The 18698-nt window shown below is 30.1% G+C and overlaps 1 protein-coding gene across 6 annotated transcripts in view; it reads right to left on the bottom strand.

The window, feature by feature from the left end:
* Positions 1 to 696: 696 nt before the first annotated feature.
* smog (G-protein coupled receptor 158 smog) overlaps positions 697 to 18698 on the bottom strand; it is a 56106-nt gene continuing 38104 nt past the window's right edge. For 2 of the 6 annotated variants that reach the window (XM_075297766.1, XM_075297767.1), the window contains exons 5-14: positions 16948 to 17126; positions 16795 to 16875; positions 16358 to 16706; positions 14966 to 15034; positions 14505 to 14906; positions 12404 to 12598; positions 6689 to 6867; positions 6157 to 6268; positions 1959 to 1979; positions 697 to 1121 (exon numbers count right to left, since the gene is read on the bottom strand). In XM_075297766.1, coding sequence (XP_075153881.1) covers positions 924 to 1121; positions 1959 to 1979; positions 6157 to 6268; positions 6689 to 6867; positions 12404 to 12598; positions 14505 to 14906; positions 14966 to 15034; positions 16358 to 16706; positions 16795 to 16875; positions 16948 to 17126 — 1785 coding nt within the window. In that variant the 3' untranslated portion in view covers positions 697 to 923. Of the gene's footprint in view, positions 1122 to 1958; positions 1980 to 6156; positions 6269 to 6688; positions 6875 to 12403; positions 12599 to 14504; positions 14907 to 14965; positions 15035 to 16357; positions 16707 to 16794; positions 16876 to 16947; positions 17127 to 18698 lie in introns of those variants that run through there. The other 4 variants (XM_075297769.1, XM_075297768.1, XM_075297770.1 and 1 more) reach the window with 4 other exon arrangements.

Genomic DNA, 18698 nt, shown 5'->3' with positions numbered 1-18698 from the left:
TTTTAGTAATAGTGTCAATACATTAGTAGTTTTATATTGTTTTTTTATTTGACTTTTATTTTATTACACAAAACACCAGCATTACTAGGATAATTCAATTAGTATTTATTGTAAATTAGTATAGAATTACTGGACGAGTTTCACTCAGTTGTAATAAAAGACAAATAAAAAAGTTGTATAATGTGTCTGGTCAACCGTTTTGAGATAAGAGTTTTAATATGCACAAAAAGTGTTTTCAAACTTAATTCAATTTACAAGTGAAGTAAAATTATATTCGAACGCTTTTTTGTTTTTGTATTTTGTAAATTTAATATTTGCAATATATAAATAAATATTGGAATGCATATTGAGACGTTCGTGTAGACTTTAACCAAATTAATTCATATAAAATATTTTATATACGATACTAGCAATGTCTGTGTTCTCTTCTTTTTCCATGTATCTATATATATGTATATTTGTGTTCATAGTTGAACAACCAAGAAAAATTTAATTAAAAATACAATATAAAAATTAATTTATTTCGCAAATTTAATTATCATATTTATTTTTATTATTATCAAATTTTATACAAAGGTTTTATTATATTTTTTTGTTTCTATACGCCTCGCTTTTTTATATATACTTTAATTTTTTATTTTTGTAAAATAAAGTAATTCATTTTCTGGCCTCTTTTTTTACTAAAAACAAAACATCTTTCTATAATTTTGGTTATATATTTGTAAATATATATATAGATGTAATTATGTATGAATATATGTGTATATATACGATTCTTTATTGTTTGTATAATTTTCTTTTGTTTTGATTATTTATTTACATGACACATTTTTATTATTGTGTTTACTATTTCTTTTAGTTAAGTTTTGTTGCTGTTGCTGTGATCGAGTATTTTTCGGGTTGCTTTCCGATTGGATTTATTTCTATTTATTGTGGGATGCCATTGAATGGGATACAACCGAATGGGATAACATGGAGTGAGAAATGCCTGATATCTCGGCATAGGTATCTGTGGGTCCTTCATTGCTACACACCGAATCTTCCGGTGTTCTGGAGGGTTCAGCTTCTGTTATTTCTATATCCTGATGATGTTTGTTACTGCGATGCTTGGCACTCAGGGCCTAAATAAAATTGAAAGTGAATGTGATTAATACATTTTCGAATCGTATATTTCATTTTTACGAGTAAAATAGAAAATAAGTTTTATCTAAAACTGAGAAAACATGCATATTTACAAATACTGAGGGTGAAATTAGACAGATTAGGAGATAAGAGGTATTACAAATAATACTAATATATCTATAGGGAATACAGCTTATTACATAGGGAATATACATATCTACGTTGGTATTATATATATGAAAAAAATCGCGGAAGTACAAAAGTAAGTCAGATAGTGTCACTCATTATTTTTTTTTTGTCTTTTGATTTATGATAAAATAATTTAGTACAGATTTTTACAGTTGAAAGAAAACAATCGCTTCAACATAGAAGAAACTAACGCAAGCCTTTTCGAAACAAATTTTGCTAATGTAGGCCAATTAAAATCTTTCATTAGGATACATTTATTACAGGAGAATTAAGAGAATTTGCAATTGTGAGATATTATTGGGAAATGTGAGATAGTTATTGGGATCGATTAGAGTGTAGTAGAATGTGGTGTTTAACGTTTTGTACATTGTGGAAACATACTAAATGACCAGATTTTAAAGGAGAGAAATGCAAATGCTTAAAAAACCATTCGTACAATGGTCTCATATTTTCATATAGATTACACGATACCTCCCTCTCTCACCCAAACTAAGGTAATAGTGTTTACAACATAGCACATCTCATACACATTCGGGATACATTACACACTCTGTCGTGAGAGTTTCACTTGGCTATAGGGATCACACAGGGTGTGGTGGGGGGGTTTGTCTATTGTGAGATTTTAATTAGATGGGATTTTTGCTTACCTTATCTTTGCTTCCCTTTTTCTATGATTGAGAATAGGATTTGTTTCATAACAACAAAATATGGCAACAACGAAGGTACGAGAGTGTGTGATACAGTTTATGATGAGAAACACATGAAAATTTACATAATAAAATATAAATATCTATATAGGTATATTTGGGTTTGTATGTATAGGTATATTATATAATATTTAATTTTTTTTTAATGATATAGATCTAAATGATAACAATTTGGGGTTCACATCGCATTGATTTCGAAAAATTGAAATTAAAATAGGTCTGTTTATGTTTAGCACATGAATATATTTTATGAGCTATCCACAAAAGTTTTCTTTTAACGATCGCATTTTTAATTTTGTGTAAAACAAAATATCTGCGCTCTTTAAAAACCGTACTTCAAACTGCGTTACGCTCAACCCTATTATCGAAAACTGAAGAATGATAGCAAAATTTATTTTCAATTGAACAATTTAAGCCTTAAATAACAGTGCGCATCTTTTAAGATACAACCAAAAAAAATCTTACGAATTCATTGAAATTAAGTTTGTTGTATTTAATACATCATAGCGCTATTTCTAAAAATATGTTTTTCCGGAAAATTTGCCTTAATTTCCGGAAAATTTGCCTTAATTTAAGCCTTAAATAACAGTGCGCATCTTTTAAGGTACAACAAAAAATCTTACGAATTCATTGAAATTAAGTTTGTTGTATTTAATACATCATAGAGCTATTTCTAAAAATATGTTTTTCCGGAAAATTTGCTGTACTTCTGAGTAATCTGCAGTCAAAATTAAAAATTATATTTTGAGCAAAAATTCAAAAAACTGCAAATTGGAATTTAAATAATATTTACCATAGATGAAAGTAATGTTGGTAAAAAACCTGAGTAGTGTAAACATATTTCTATTCTCTACTAAAATCAAATTGTTTATTTGTAAATGAAAGCTTAGTTTAATTCGCACCGTGTTTTTTTTTTTAGATAAAACCACTATTTTTTCAAAAAAAAACACATATTTTGTTTTAATTTATATTCTTAATAAATGAAGAATATGAATAATAAATAAATAAATGAAATTTTCTATATTCCAGGTATGTCTCCGAAATTTTATGAACTAAACGTTGGTATAATATTCAATGAGAAATAAGTTCAATACTAGGTAGAGAAGTAGATATTGTTCGTACACTTCTCAAAAATAGTAAGCGTTTTTAAAGTGGTAATGATTTGGCGCCATAGATGTTTTCCTTATTTTTAGTTCATTTGTACTTTTATGAGAAGGATGAATATCGTAAATGGTAGTTAAAAATCCAAAAAAGTTACTAAATTTTCATTATTTTAACAATGCATTATGGAAATCTCAAAAAATTAAATACAATGGGTTTACGTACGATCTTCTGTGGTCGTAGCCATTAGGAAAAACTTCTGTGATATTTTAATTTAGTTTTGTAATTATTTTTAAAATTATTTTAAATATTTGTCGTGGTGTTCCTGTGTCTTCACTTTTTTTAAATTTAAAAATAATCAAAAATATGGCAAAAAAATAAATATTCCAATAAAAAAATCATCGAGAAGGGGTTGGAATTCACTAACGAAACGACGGATGTAAATATCAAATATTTATTTAAATATGAAATATTTATTGAAAATTAAAGGCTCTTTTCGCTGACTAAATGTTTAGGGCAGACTTGGTTTTTAAAAACATTTAAAATAAATTTATTTGTAATTGTATAGAGATATTTTGATGCAATCGAAAATTATACCGACAATTTTACATATATATTTAATTTTATTTATTACTTAATTTTTTATAATTACAAATTATAATAAGCTTATTTATACGGGCACTAGCAACTAGAGGCTATCGGCCTAAATTATAATAAACTTACAACAAAATTTTTAGACAAATGAGGTTTTCATTTCACGCATAATGAAATAATAATAAAAAATAAAAAAAAAATAAAAAATATTTGAAAAAATATCATTGTCAAAATTCGCTCTTAAAGAAAATACTTTCTAGTAAAGATGAATTTCGGTCCTGAAGAAAGTAGCAATGTTGGGATAATGTTGCTTCTTAATAAAAAAATACTTTGTTTTTTATTGTTGAAATTGTTTAACTATGCAAGTATATATAGAATCTGACTGCCGAATATCAATGCAACTGTGCCATATCCATATCATATTATCTGTACAAATCCTACCGGTATTGATTTAGTAATATTTTCTCATAATAGCACCGTATTGTGTATAATTTGTAGAATAACTTCTAGAATAAAGACTCAATTTTGGGTCGTCCTAATCCAAGTTTTGAAATAACTTAACAATAATGAGTTTGCCTCAAACTACTCTGAAGGGAAAGTTTTCCCTTTTCTTTTAACGTAGAAAATCTTCTTCAAAAATAAATCAAATAAATTAGAAACAATTGCTCGTCATAAATTCCGATTTATTTGATCTAAATAATTTATGACAAAAGATAATTTCGTTCCGTTGGAATGTATACATTCTTTGAGTGTATATTTTTACACCCAGCAAAAAGTAAACGAAATTTTCTATAGTCGATTTAAATTTATTTTAGTTCATGAAAATTAGTTGATTTTAGTTAAATTTCCCCATATGTGAGAACATTTTTTCTTATTTTAATTATTTTTTGCTTATATAAATGACATGAACTAAAAATGAGAAAAAAAAAGTTTTATACAAATGAAGTACACAATTTTACTAAATTGGAAAATAGTTCATAATGTACTAAAATGGGTGAAGTGTACTTAAATTGCGTTCATAAGTTTTTCAAATGAGTACATTTTTCTTCAATTGTGTCTGTTTCACATAGTGCTTAAGACATTTTAATAAATTAAATAGAAAATCCAATAGAAAATAATTACATATCTAATTAAATAGAAAATAATTATTCAAGCTTGAGATCGTTTTTATTTGATATTTATTAGTTCCATTTATTCTTCAATATTTCGTAATTATGTTGAATTGCTTAATCAGGAGTAGATCTACAATAAATGAAACAATTCAACGTACCCAGCAAGAAATATTTCAGTAGTAAAATTTAGTTGCGCTTTTTGGTATACAATAAAGTAGACAGTGCATCCACTCTGCATGTATCGGCGGCAATAACGTAACGAGTAATCAAACAAGTTTAGGATCAATCGTTTATGTTATTGCAACCAATTCATGCAGTATAGATGCGCGAAAGGTAGTGCTGTTTTCTTTCATACCAATAATAATATTGCTCAGAAATTAGCAATATTGTTATTGAAATGAGCAATTATATCAGCGCTATGTAGAGGCTGCTCTAAATCGGGACATCGCCCACAAAAATCAGCGCTGATTCGGTTGTTTTGTAAACAGTTGGTGCTGCCTTTCTCCCTTACAATCCTGCTGAAATAGTGCTCCATTTTTTGATGGATAATTGCGAAATATTGAAGAATAAAATGAACTAATACATACAAAAAACGATCTCAAGCTTGAATAAATATTTTCTATTTAATAAAAAAGAAAGACCGAATAAAATCAAAATTTCCATTTTAATAAATTTTAACTACAATTTTCAAAATACTAAATATTTTAAACAACAGAAAAAATGATTATTTTTAATAAATGTTTTGAAAAAAATTATAAACTTATGTGTATCATGTTTAAATTAGTAAAATTTAATAGTTAAAATTTTCTAAAATAAACCTACATTTTCTTTCATGATGGATTAACTTTTTTCTGGTTGTAATTAAAAACAAATAACCGAACCAATTAACTTGTTGTCGCTGCGAAAATCGAACATTATACCGGTCTTAAAATGAATTAAAAGAAGTAAGGATTTATTATTTATTCAGAGCTGATATAAATAAAGCATCTCTTTCTAATTCTTCCATGCCTAATATCAACTTTTATCTAATGCGACGTTGAACCTTTCACTTCATACAATTACTTATTTTTTATTTACATAAGAAATCGTAACTGGTCTTGGGATTCAGGGACATAGCTATTAAGGAGTATTTTCAGAGGATTGTAATTATGGTACTGTATTATCTTCAATGGAATATAACAAATTCTAGGAACCACTTTAATCTAAATATGTATTTTCTTTATAAATACTTCGCTATATTAAAACTATATGTATTTGTTTAAATAAATTAAAAATGTACTTGGAAGAAATACGTAATATAAATCGTGATTATAAGCATTATTATGACCTACCTGTAAGGAAAAACGCCTATGTCCAGCTTTACGCCCACCACGTCTTTTGCTGATATGTGGATTGTCCTGGCGTAAAGTTTTATTTTTCAATATTTCTAGTTGAGTGTACAGTCTGAAGAAGAAAATTCAAACATTTTTATATACAAATTGACCAAATAAAAATCGGTTGATGGTACTCTAAAAAAGGCAATAATTCTCATATGAATAGGGGTAAACAGTTGTGAAGAGCATAATGTAATTTTTGATGGATGATATGTAGCTTTCTTCTCGCAAAAGTGTTGTTTTACTTTTAAATAAAAACATGCTTGTCGAAATCAGATACATAATTCCCATGATCTCCGTCACAAAATTATCATTAGGCCCTTGATGCATATTTGAGGCAGAAATTATTTTAATCTATTTTTCCAAAAATATGTTTTTTTTTCTTTGACAGTGATCTAGACAGCCGGACAGCATCAACGTATCCCTCAATAATTTCAAAATTATTTATTTCGAATTATTGCCTTTTCATAAAACATATTTTCTTAATTACCTTTTGAGTTCAGCACGTATATCTTCGGGACTCATCTCTGATATTGTCAGCTCACCGATATCAGGATCACCTAGGCATAGACCTGCGTAGCCACCACCCAACCGTTGACCAACATCATGAGAACCCTTGAAAGCATCCACAGGTAAACGTAAGGATAGATCATGGGCAAGGGAACGGACCTGCAAGCTATGAAGATGCAACCAAAACACCGCAAACCACACAGATAGGAAAACAACCAAGGACAAATAATTTAAAAAAATCAAAACAAAAAACTCAAATCTTAAAAACAAAATTAAAAATACAAAATCAAAGGATGAAGCGCACACAAAACAAAAATTTGTATAACAGGTATTACATCTGGTTTAACATAAATTGTTGATGAGATGACTGAATATATATGTATGTATGTATGAGTATGAATGTATGAGTTTTTTGTTTTTTAAGTATTGTGTTGTTGATGAGCGCGCTAAAATTAAAAGAAAAAAATAAATAAATAACATAAAATTGTTAAAAACAAAAAACTATAAATAATTGCCAATGACATGTTAAACTCTTAATATAAATTCTCATTCGAAATAGAAGTTGTGAATTTTACTGAGGATTGAAAAAGTTTAGATAGTAGTAGACCAATAGAATACTTTCTAATGTGTTCGTACTAATAGGAAACCGATTTTTTTATATATATTATTTTTTAGCATAACCAAAAGTTTTAGCTTTTATTTAAGGAAAATTAGAAGTAGGATAACAGACAGAATATAGTTAGAAAGAGCTAAAGATACAAATGTTTTGAAGTGGTACACTGCTTCCCTACATACTTTATATATATTTTTCTGCTTTATAAATAAAGAAGAAAAAATCCATTACCAATTCATTTCAATCAGATGACCCCAGCTGATTTTTGAAACACATATGTAGAACTGTCAACAAGGTGGTATTACTGAAAAATCTGACAATATTGTTCAACAGCTAAATTTTAATTTTTCAATTGCGATAAAGACATCATATTTTAATATTGTATCGGTGTAAAAAACACATTCGAGCGACCATCAGCCGTTACGGCAGCCCACATCATTACCATGGACGGAGCTTGAGTTCTGGTGGCCAATTGAAGATGTAAATTTTCAGATGACGTCTTTGGCAAGTAAGACTGTGGCGTGGATTTTGATCAAATCTGGTCATCACTTTTCCCGATCATTTCTGGTGTTGCTACCGTTTCTTTTTTGTCCGCTGTTTGAATGCGATGCACCACTGCCAGTATCAAGATAGAAACAAAAGATTTTGTTCATATTTAAATATTGGAGGACTCTAACGTTATTAACTTGTGGTTTTCCAGCCAAATATAAAGCAATCAAACCATACACGCTCAAAAAAAATCGCTTCTTTAACATATGTTCCAAACATATTTTGCAGGAAGCACATATATTATTGCATACTGCCGAAGCATTAATATGTTTGTTTTATGTGAACATATTATATGTTTGGAAGCATTTTGAGCCAAAAATATTATATGCTTGGAAGAATTTTTCCCAAACACGATTGTGCTCATTCCCTAACATACTCGTAATTTTCACTTCCACGAAATTTTTTAGTTATTGGAACCTTTCTCTGTAATACAAATAATGTTGAAGAAATTATTCACTTTTATAAATTTTTTAAATTTTACCTTTCGCCTGCACGGAGAATCGAACCGAGGACCATACAGTTTGTAAGCCAACACACTATCCACTGGGCTACGTAGCTGTTATAGTCACCAGTAGATAATTATCGTTTTAAGTTACATTTATATAGCATAGTTTGCAGCGCCCACGAGCCCATGCAAACATAACATTATTTAACAGAAACATACATTTGTTTGCCACGTGGAGCAGTGGTTAGCATGTCTGCCTTGAATGCAAAGGGTCGTGGGTTCAATCCCTGCTGCGACCGAACATTTTTTTTTGTTTTTTTTTTTTTAATTTACACATTTATATTTATACTATATTAATTTTTTTTAAATGAAACTTCGAAATGTGTGTTATTAAAGATTTATAGTCAGTAACAGTGCTTGATATAAACGAAATTGACTGATTTTTGGATAAAATATTATTTTTTATTGCAAAAATAACAATCTTGTAATAAAAAACTGTTTTTGTACAAAACTTTAAAATTTGGAAGGAATTCAAAAACTAACAAAAGAAGAACGTGGAGTCGAGTATAAACATACATACATAATTTTATAATATAAACATAAATTTATTTAGGAGTGAACAGTTTTTTACTAGCATTTAACACCATCGCTCTAAAATTCCTTTTATTTTTCTTTAATAATTCATTTTAAAGAAAATAAACTTTTTAAATTGTTTTAGCTGTAAAACTCGAACTTAATGCCCGCTTTTATATTTGATGGTGTCCGTCAACTCCTCGTGGACTACTTTTTAATAAAGAGGAACTAAAGTTTGTTTTTTTACATTTTACTGTGTAATTTTTCACTATTTCCTCCTTATTTCATTTTACTGTCCCAACTCTAAAAAGAGTATAGCGCCCTTTCGTTATTTTTATGAAGACCCCTGATTTCTTTTAACGAACCAAGAAAAAAATTGTGCCCATAATGCCAAAATGATAAACAAAACACATGTCCACACATACATAAAATGCTGCTCTCAAGGCGAAAACATAAGCTATTTGTTTTTCAAATGTCTATTCTCTTGGTTCAGAATGTATATTCTCTTTATTCAAATTAAATAATATTTAGACTTAAACATATCAAATTTTTGGCCTTATCATAAAACAGTTTTCCGAAACACCGTACAAGCGGTTTCACAGAAATTGTTCTCTTTTGACTCTTTTGCTGTGTTATATTGATATCTTTTGTCAACTCTCCCGGTTTCCATCTCTATTTCTCTCTATACTCTCTCTGTCGCTTTGAATAAAAAATCACAACATATGTATGTTTAGTCGAAATTTGTAAATTTATATATGTTTGTATTCACACATATGACTTTTATGAAACATTGATACCCCAAACATAATATATTCTAACATATTAACATAGATGTCCCAAACATTTAGTGTTAGTTTAGGAACATTACATGTTCGCACTTAAATATATTGTGGTTTAAAATCGTGCCCGAAACACATTTTGTTTATATCGGAACATATGAAAAACATATTTTTCTAACAGTGTAGCACTTGAATTGCATTCCGAATAACTTTATTTCTGGATGCATTAGATTAAAATACTTTAGTAAGTTTATAAACAATAAAATGAACTGTCACTAGAATAAATCTGTCAGCAGTCAGACGAACTGTTTAGAAATGATAGCAACCTGAGATTGTTTGCAATACATGTCATTAATCCGGTATATCCTATCATGATACAATGATTGTAAGGCTACCTTATAATCATTGTATCATGTATCATGATTATTTAAATGCTGTTTGTGTAATAGTGCCTTTAGCAATTGTATCTTGTGAAAGGTACTGACACTGCTACAACAACAAAAATTCCACCTGTCAGATATATATGAGTTTAAGGTGGGTATTAAGTTCGAGTTTAGCCGCTAAAATCGTCATTTTTCACGATTACTTTTCTTTAATAATCCATTTTAAGGAATACAACCTTTGTGAAAATTTTCTTTTGGGCAATTCCCCTCAAGTTACAATAAAATTTACAACAAATATGTATAATTTTATGCCTTTTTTACTGATTTGGTTTTCACTTTAGCTTTCACTTTACCCACGTTTAGATGGCACACAGATTGATAACATATTGCAACCATTATTTTGTGTATTTGACATTTGTGTATATTTCCCCACGTCGTAGGAAATGTAAGAGGACGAAAAGTTCTCTTCGGCAAAGAAAACAAATGTCAACCGTATAAATGTCGCACAACGCATGCAACTTTGTTATTATCGACTTTGCGGTCAAAGCGCTGTTTTGATAAATTAGTTATAAAGGCATCGGCAGTTATAATTTCAAATTGTCAAAAAATTTAGTAAAATAAAAATATTTATAAGAAAGAACATTTGTCACTACAAAGTATTTTCCTTAAGTTTCGTAAAGCCAGCAAAGAAAAGAACTGGCTGCCGCCGACGTAAACTTTATGACATTTGAAAGAAACGCCGACAAAAACTGCATGATATTTGAGAAATTTTCCCCATGACAGCCACCTACTGACGCAGTTTCGCTTCACATTTTTGTTCTCTTGTATTTCCTCCTCGCTGACAAAAACAAAGTTCGACATGTATTTTAGTTTAGAGATGCCACACATATTTATAATATATGACAACCATAATTTTGTGTATTTGACATTTGTGTGTATTTCTCCACAATCAGTTGGAGATAGCTGATTATGATACACTACCATTAATATGTACTTTCCTCACGCATAGTAAGTCCCATGGCTGAACAAGAAGGTTAAATCATGGGCCCATATGATTACAATTTTTTTATTTCGACAAAATTTTAAGATGTCAAAATCATATGTTTATGGTGATTGCAGCTCTCCAAATGACACTACATAGCAAATGCATCTCAAACAAACTCGCGCATTCATAGCTGGAGAATTGTTCAACGATGACTTGAGTATCTTGATAACATATTCCAGACCCAAAATACCAAGCACATCAGTTTTTAAACTGCATCATAAACTGGTTTTGTTAATAGATGGCGAAGATCCATTTGACTGACTTTCATTCTTAACGTTGGTGGGTATTATAGTCTTATTTGTCTCATATCGGCGTTCCTCGGATGAATTATCCACTTCACAATCACTCATAAGTGACGCAATTAAATTTGAACCTTTATTTTTCTCTGGATTTGAATTATTTTTTCAGGACAATTGAAAGAATAAATAATTGCCACTTTTACCAATGCCATACGATTCTTTTATCAGCTGATTTTGACTTCTTAAAATTGTAAACAATCGTGATTCAACCTCCTTATTCAGCCATGCTAAGTCCTATCTGTTTAGATTTTTCTTATTTTTGTATCGACCTATTGTTTAATTTCTCTGCGTTCTTTTATGGGAAACAGTGTACACAATCACACATAGTAAGAAACATGCACTAGGAGCTTTACATTCTTTAATCAAGGCAATGAGAATACTTACATGCTAATGGATTAACAATAAACTTAAAGGTAAATATCAATTTAGAATTGCGAAACCATGAGAAATACAGCATATGTAGTTCAATACGTATAAATTAAATACATGCTTCAAAATTATATATTGTGATCGTGGAAAACTAATAATAATAAGAATAATAATTTTTATTTTCATCAAACAAACAAAACTAAATATGAATATATAAACAAACATAACAGGAAATGGGAACGAAACGTTATATAATGCAACACTTGCAGCAACTTCATAGCTCGGTTAGTATTTTACAATGTATACATGTACAACATGTATACGAGTTTTATATAAGTATGTATGTATGTAAATTTAATTAAACAAAAAATATTCTTTTAAAAAAGCACATTATTTCTCAATTATTTTCTGTCTTAAACAACATCTTTGTTGTATAACAAATTCAAAAAACCGTTTCCCTTTTACTATTTGCATTATCGTATGCATTCATTAATTGTATGAAATATTTTCATATACTTTTTTTTGAAGAATCATTTCAAAATTTTATCATTTGTCGTATTTCGCAATTAAAACTAAATTCGTTTCTAAATCAAAAATAAAACTTAAAATTGTCACTCGTAATTGAATCGTCTCATCTTACCTGTTTATGTTGATACCAAAGTTTTGGCACGAATATCAAGCCCAATGCAATGGTATTAGTTAGTTGAGAACGTACGAATAGGGCCAAAAATATGGCACTTGGACTCATCACAGGTAGGTACATATAACGAAGAATATAAAACACCGAAGAAACAATGAATTCAATAATTAGCGTAACTTCGAGAAATTGGCGTTCCTGCAAATAAATAAACAGCAATGATTAATGTCCTGTAAATAGTTCAAGAAAAACACCCATCTTCCATAGGACCAAACGAAAGCAAGAGTCCTTGATTTGAATCGCCAGTTACGACTTTTGAATCTTTTATTTTTTAAACATCTCCCTCCCCGCCAGATCTATATTGTATATAGTCAGGCTTGTGTAACTTAATAATAAAGCTCGTATGAAAATCGTAATAATATGTGGAACAATACATATTTTAACAACGCATTGCCATTATTAAAATTCCCTACAAAAATGATGAATATCCATTGACACATCGTCTTGACTGATTTTGTCGTTTGTGATTTGTTTATGCGGTAGTAGTATAAGCTACAAAAAGTTTTAACCTGTAAATCCGTAACGGATGTATTGGATTTGACCCATTCATACACCATTTGAAGGACCTCACCATTACCTTTCTACAACGACTATTTACTTGTAGAGGAAAATTAATAACATTTTTAAATTTTAATTTAATTCTTAAGGTGACTAGTATGTTCCGTTTTCGAGTTGAAAACCACTTTATTTTCGCGATTACTTTTCCTTAAATAATCAAAATTATAAATGAAAACAATCTTATTCCTGTAAAATCTTGCCGAAATCTAGAGGAACAAGAAATTGCGCATGAATTGAGTTAATTTGTCTGCTTTATACTGAACTGTTTTAATAAAGTAACCACGAAAATGTCAACGCGAAAAGCGAACATAGTACTTACCTTTAGGCAAAAAATAAAAAAAACTTAGAAATACTCATGTACAAACATTCAAACGAAACGAACACTCAATAGGTCTGATCGCGTACTTTTCCCGTAAAAATATCCAATAAAACTAGCAAGAGAGTAAGAGTGTATTTTACTCTCTTTGATTCAAATTGCTGAAAAATACTCGAACGACATCCAGTAACTATTTGCACATTCAAATTTTCAACTTCTAAAATATTAAAAACAGAAAACTGATCCTCTTTTTTTAACTTTCAGTTGTAGTTGAGGACTGGTGCTTTGTTTGTTATCAACAACCAGCTCGCAACGTATGATGCAAAATTTTACTGGGGAAAAAATCTCTAGCAAAAGGTTGCAATTTCTCTATCTAACTGTCAAATGTAGTCTCTCCGGCTCTCTTTTGCTGGCTTTTTGGTGTAAACGAACGACTTACAGTAAAAATGTTTGATAATTATCAAAAATTATCTGGTTCTCGAACGGAGCTAATATTGGGTGCATAAATTAGTAATGCGGGATTGACAATCTGAAAGTACTGAAACTATATTCATGTCCATGGCATATTTAGAATGGTAGTTTCAAGCTATCAGGTGATTACAATATTTTCCATAGACCAAGGAAGGTAACATGTAAAATTCTATACATCCACATCTTTTTTGTAATGCAAATTGACTGATTTGTACGGTAATTCTCGTTTTCCAAAAAGAAATTGAGTCACTTGACTGCGCAATTGAGTGGAATGACTGCGCACTGCAAATAAACAACACCATGGTGAATTATCAAGGTATGTCTCTATTTTAATTTGAAAATATAAAGACATCGTTTGATAATTCACAATGAGTTTGTTTATTTGCAGTGCGCAGCCATTCCACTCAATTTGGTAGGGGGAGATGACAAACCCATAAAACCCCTTTAGCTACGCCTATGTCATTAAGCAAATACCGACAATCAAAGTTCTGCTCAAATGCAAATGGTCTATGGAAAGAATTTTGATCAGCTGATTCCTTGAGAATAACCCCATACAAATGTCTTGACTATTTTTATATCGGATAGATTCCCCTACGATTTGCTTGAACAAGGCATGAGTAACCCAAAAAAAAACTTCTCTAGAGGTTCATACTGGGCTTAACTGATAATACCGTATTACGTATTTTTAAACCAACTCACCCTAAATTGCGTATTGGCATTACGACTAGCATACGCTAAATGGAGTCCAAACACTAGAATAAGCAATTCACTATGCTGCGTCACATATTCCCAATGTAGTGGCTGACACGTATTTGTATTCACTTCACGCAAACTCTCCAAATGAGCGATTTTCAGGAGATCGAGGGAAGAGGCCGTGAAAGCAGCCATGTAACAAGCTACAGCAAATACCATCGTACCCAAATATTTAAGTAGATCCACATCACGCAATACCCAACGATGGGCTTTGCGTGTACGAAAATCGACTAAATGGCGATATAATTTTAAAATTATGGCACCATAACAAGTTATAAATCCCAACTCCCGTAACCATGGCTCGATGATGCAACGTTCCGTAGAGGCAGGAAAAAAATGGATGGCAACCTACAAGAAAGATGTGCAATTATGTTTTCATGTTATTGCAGTGCAATGGAAATACTTACCGATGCATAAAGTAGTACTATACCCAGCAGTATTGTTTCCAGAACAGTCCACATACCCGAAGCAATGGCCTGTGAAAAAATTATATATAATTTAATTCATAAAAAAATGTCTTAATGGCTACAATGATAATAAAATAATTATTAAAAAATATTTTTTCCTTTTGGAAAATATCCCCAACATACGTAAAATAAATTATACCAAACATTATAAAAGTTTAACCAAAATTGAAAATAATTTATTTATGATTTATTCATGGAAAATTCCACGAAAATTTTTCACATTAAAGTCTTAATTGAGTTTTAAAACATACTCTATTAAAAATTTAATTGATACAAAATTTTTTTTTTACTTGAAACAAAAATCAATCACAAAAATTATAGTATCAATTATTTTTTTAATTGACTTGCAGTTAATTTTTTAATTGACTTACAATTAATTTTGTAAATGACTTTCAATAATTTTTTAAATTGACTTTCAATTAATTTTTTAATTGACATAATAATTCACATATAAGAAACCTAAAGAAAAGAAAAAAAAAATCAGCTAAAATTGTCAAACATATTTTGATAAGACAAAGGCGCCATTATTGAATATAAACATTTCAATTATTTACAATTGTATGCTATTTGAATTTTAATTTGACTTTATTTTGTAATTCGAAGCCTCTTGAAAAAATGAATTCGCCCAGTGAAAGTATTTAGAATGTTTACCAATCCTTATAACAAATTCTGTTTTCTCAAATTGCGGCATGAGACCCCAGCAATAACTCTCATTACAAAATAATCTTTGCAGATAAGAGCGTGTACTACACTGAAAGAAGAGTTTTCTGAGGGGTGAAATTTTAGACAAACGAAAGCTGTCTAAAATTGAAGTACACAGAAAAAAGTAAACTATTTTATAGCAAGAATGAACTACTTCCTGCGAAAATTTAACAAAATTCTATTCCACATTTTGAGATTTCCATAAAGCATTGTTAAAACCAGAAAAATTTGATGCCCTATTTTTAATCTTTAACTGCAGTTCACAAAATTATACCCTCTCATAGAAGAAAAAATTAACTAAAATAAAGAAGAAAATCATTAGCGCCATCTTGACGAATGGTATGAAAATTTTCTTTTGCGTTACTTCATATTGAACTTATGTGTATGGTGATTGAACTTTATTTTTTTTTTTTTTTTCGTTGTAAACATTTTTCTTTAAAAGCAATCGTTGGATCGCTCGTCATAAATTCGGATTCATATGCTCTTAAAGAATACACCTTATAACGAAGGAGAATTTCGTTTGTCAAAAATTGCATTCGCGAGGACAATTGTTTTTCTATTTACATGAATTCGAAATGTAGTTGCCTACCAAATTTTGTATTACTTATTTGAGATATTCTTTATACAAACCTTGCATTTTCTTTGCTGGAAAACAATAACGCTCAATACCAGACAACATAGGATGCATGCGCCTAGTACAGAGCCCACGGAAACTTTCAATAAACTTTCCAATGACACAGACTCTTGATCTTCGCCAAATAAACAGACACCATTCGAATCACAATTCGAACAACCAGCGGGACAAGGTATACACGAGTAGTTATCAAATCCTTCAGACATTTCCACAATATCACCACGAAAACCTTGTAAAGTTGAATTCGGTAAATAGTATGACTCTCGGCAAATGCAAGTGTAAACGTCTCTAGTGGCGGCGGGTTTATTTTCAGTTAATAAACAAAAGGTGGTATTACGATCGCAACTGGAAACAAATAGAAATGTCATAAAATAAAAATATATGTATAAGAATAGTAAATTGAATGATGAATGGGTGGAACTTATATAAATACCCATGTTTTCGTCCAAATATTTGTTCCAGACCATCGTTACAAACATCTTCATCGGCTGCAATAAAAGCAGCAGCCACAATTCTAATGAACGGCAAAGGCAAGACACAATTATGTTTGAATTCCAGTTTTTCTAATATGTTCCAATAAACTTACTTGAATTTTGATTCTACCAGGGATATTCTAAAGGGCCACAACCATCGACTCACTAACAAATTACAGTCTCGAAATGGTGTTCCCCATTCTTGGGAACCATCTGTACTATTCCAAGCATGTCCAAGCTCACGCCAGTATGAGCCTAAAAATCCACGATTGTGGACCTGCTCCGGTGGTATCTGTAAAATAGAATTTATTTAGTTTCTCTAAAAATGTTGTAGTGCTAGAGATATTTCAACACTGAAAAAAAAGCTTTACCGGTTCCAAATATTTTACTTTTACTCTAATGATTCGGAGGCAGAGAAGGCGGAGAATTGAAGTAGGGCATTTTTGAACTCTTTATTGCTTTGTAGTCAAAATGCAAAAAGACAACAAACTTAAAGACAATTTCATTCATTTTGAAGAATTTTACAAAATCAAAGCCAAGTTGACCTTAGTCAAACTAAATTAGTTCTAATGTTAGGATAGGTTAGGTATAGCGGTAGCCCGATATTTCAGGCTATTCAGTCCATTGTGATACCACAGTGTTGAACTTCTCTATTATCACTGAGTGCTGTTGCTATGTTAGGCTCAATCCTTCTATCTTAATCAAACCTCCTTTTTATAGCCGAGTCCGAACGGCGTTCCACATTGCAGTGAAACCACTTAGAGGAACTTTGAAACACCCAGAACTTTCACCAGCATTACTGAGAGGGGATAATCCACCGCTGAAAAAAATGGTGTTTGGTCGAAACTGGGGTTGAACCCATAAACCCTTCACGACACTCTTTTTTTTCAGTGTAATTTGTAAAATGGTTAGGTTAGGTATAGTGACAGCTCAGAACTATCACCCGCATTACTGAGAGGCGATAAACCACCGCTGAAAACTTTTTTATGTTCGGTCGAAACTGGTTAAATCCACTACGTTTTACGTATGTTACGTATAATGGCAAAAAAAATTCTTTAGCGCCATACGAAGTGCTTTGTGTATAATTTTTTAGTTCATTTAACTAACGTACATAACTCATGGAAACTTTCTCATAATGGAGACTAACTTAAAGATAATAATTTCCATGACCTGCACAGAGTGTTCATAATAGTAATGAATTTTTCATATTTATGAAAAATGTTCTTGATTTTGTTCCAATGAAACTGTTCATTATATTTATGAAACATATTTCATAAATTTGAAATTAATGAAAATTGTAATAATATTTATGAAATGCAATCATTAAATTTTATGAAAAGATTTCATAGCATTCATGAAAGGTTTTCGTGCCATTAATGAAAATTATTCATAGCACTTATGAAATCTCATCATTCTATTCATGATCGTTTTTTTACTTTTATAATACCCCATTTTTAGATGAATGAAAAGTTTTTTATTATATTTATGAATGTTATTCATACTATTCATGATGAAAATCATTAAAACAGCATGAAAATGGTAATTAAACTAAATTTCATAAATATAAGAATTTTTTAATGAATGGTCATATTCTTATTCTTTCATAGAATATGTTCATAATACTTATGAAATTTCATTAATATTATAAAACATATCATTATAAAGGGTGATTTGTTAAGAGCTTGATAACTTTTTTTTAAAAAAAACGCATAAAATTTGCAAAATCTCATCGGTTCTTTATTTGAAACGTTAGATTGGTCCATGACATTTACTTTTTGAAGATAATTTCATTTAAATGTTGACCGCGGCTGCGTCTTAGGTGGTCCATTCGGAAAGTCCAATTTTGGGCAACTTTTTCGAGCAT

Source organism: Haematobia irritans, chromosome 2 (assembly GCF_050003625.1).
Source record: "Haematobia irritans isolate KBUSLIRL chromosome 2, ASM5000362v1, whole genome shotgun sequence".
NCBI classification, from domain to species: Eukaryota; Metazoa; Arthropoda; class Insecta; order Diptera; family Muscidae; genus Haematobia; species Haematobia irritans.
This window is presented reverse-complemented; position numbering and strand designations above follow the sequence as displayed.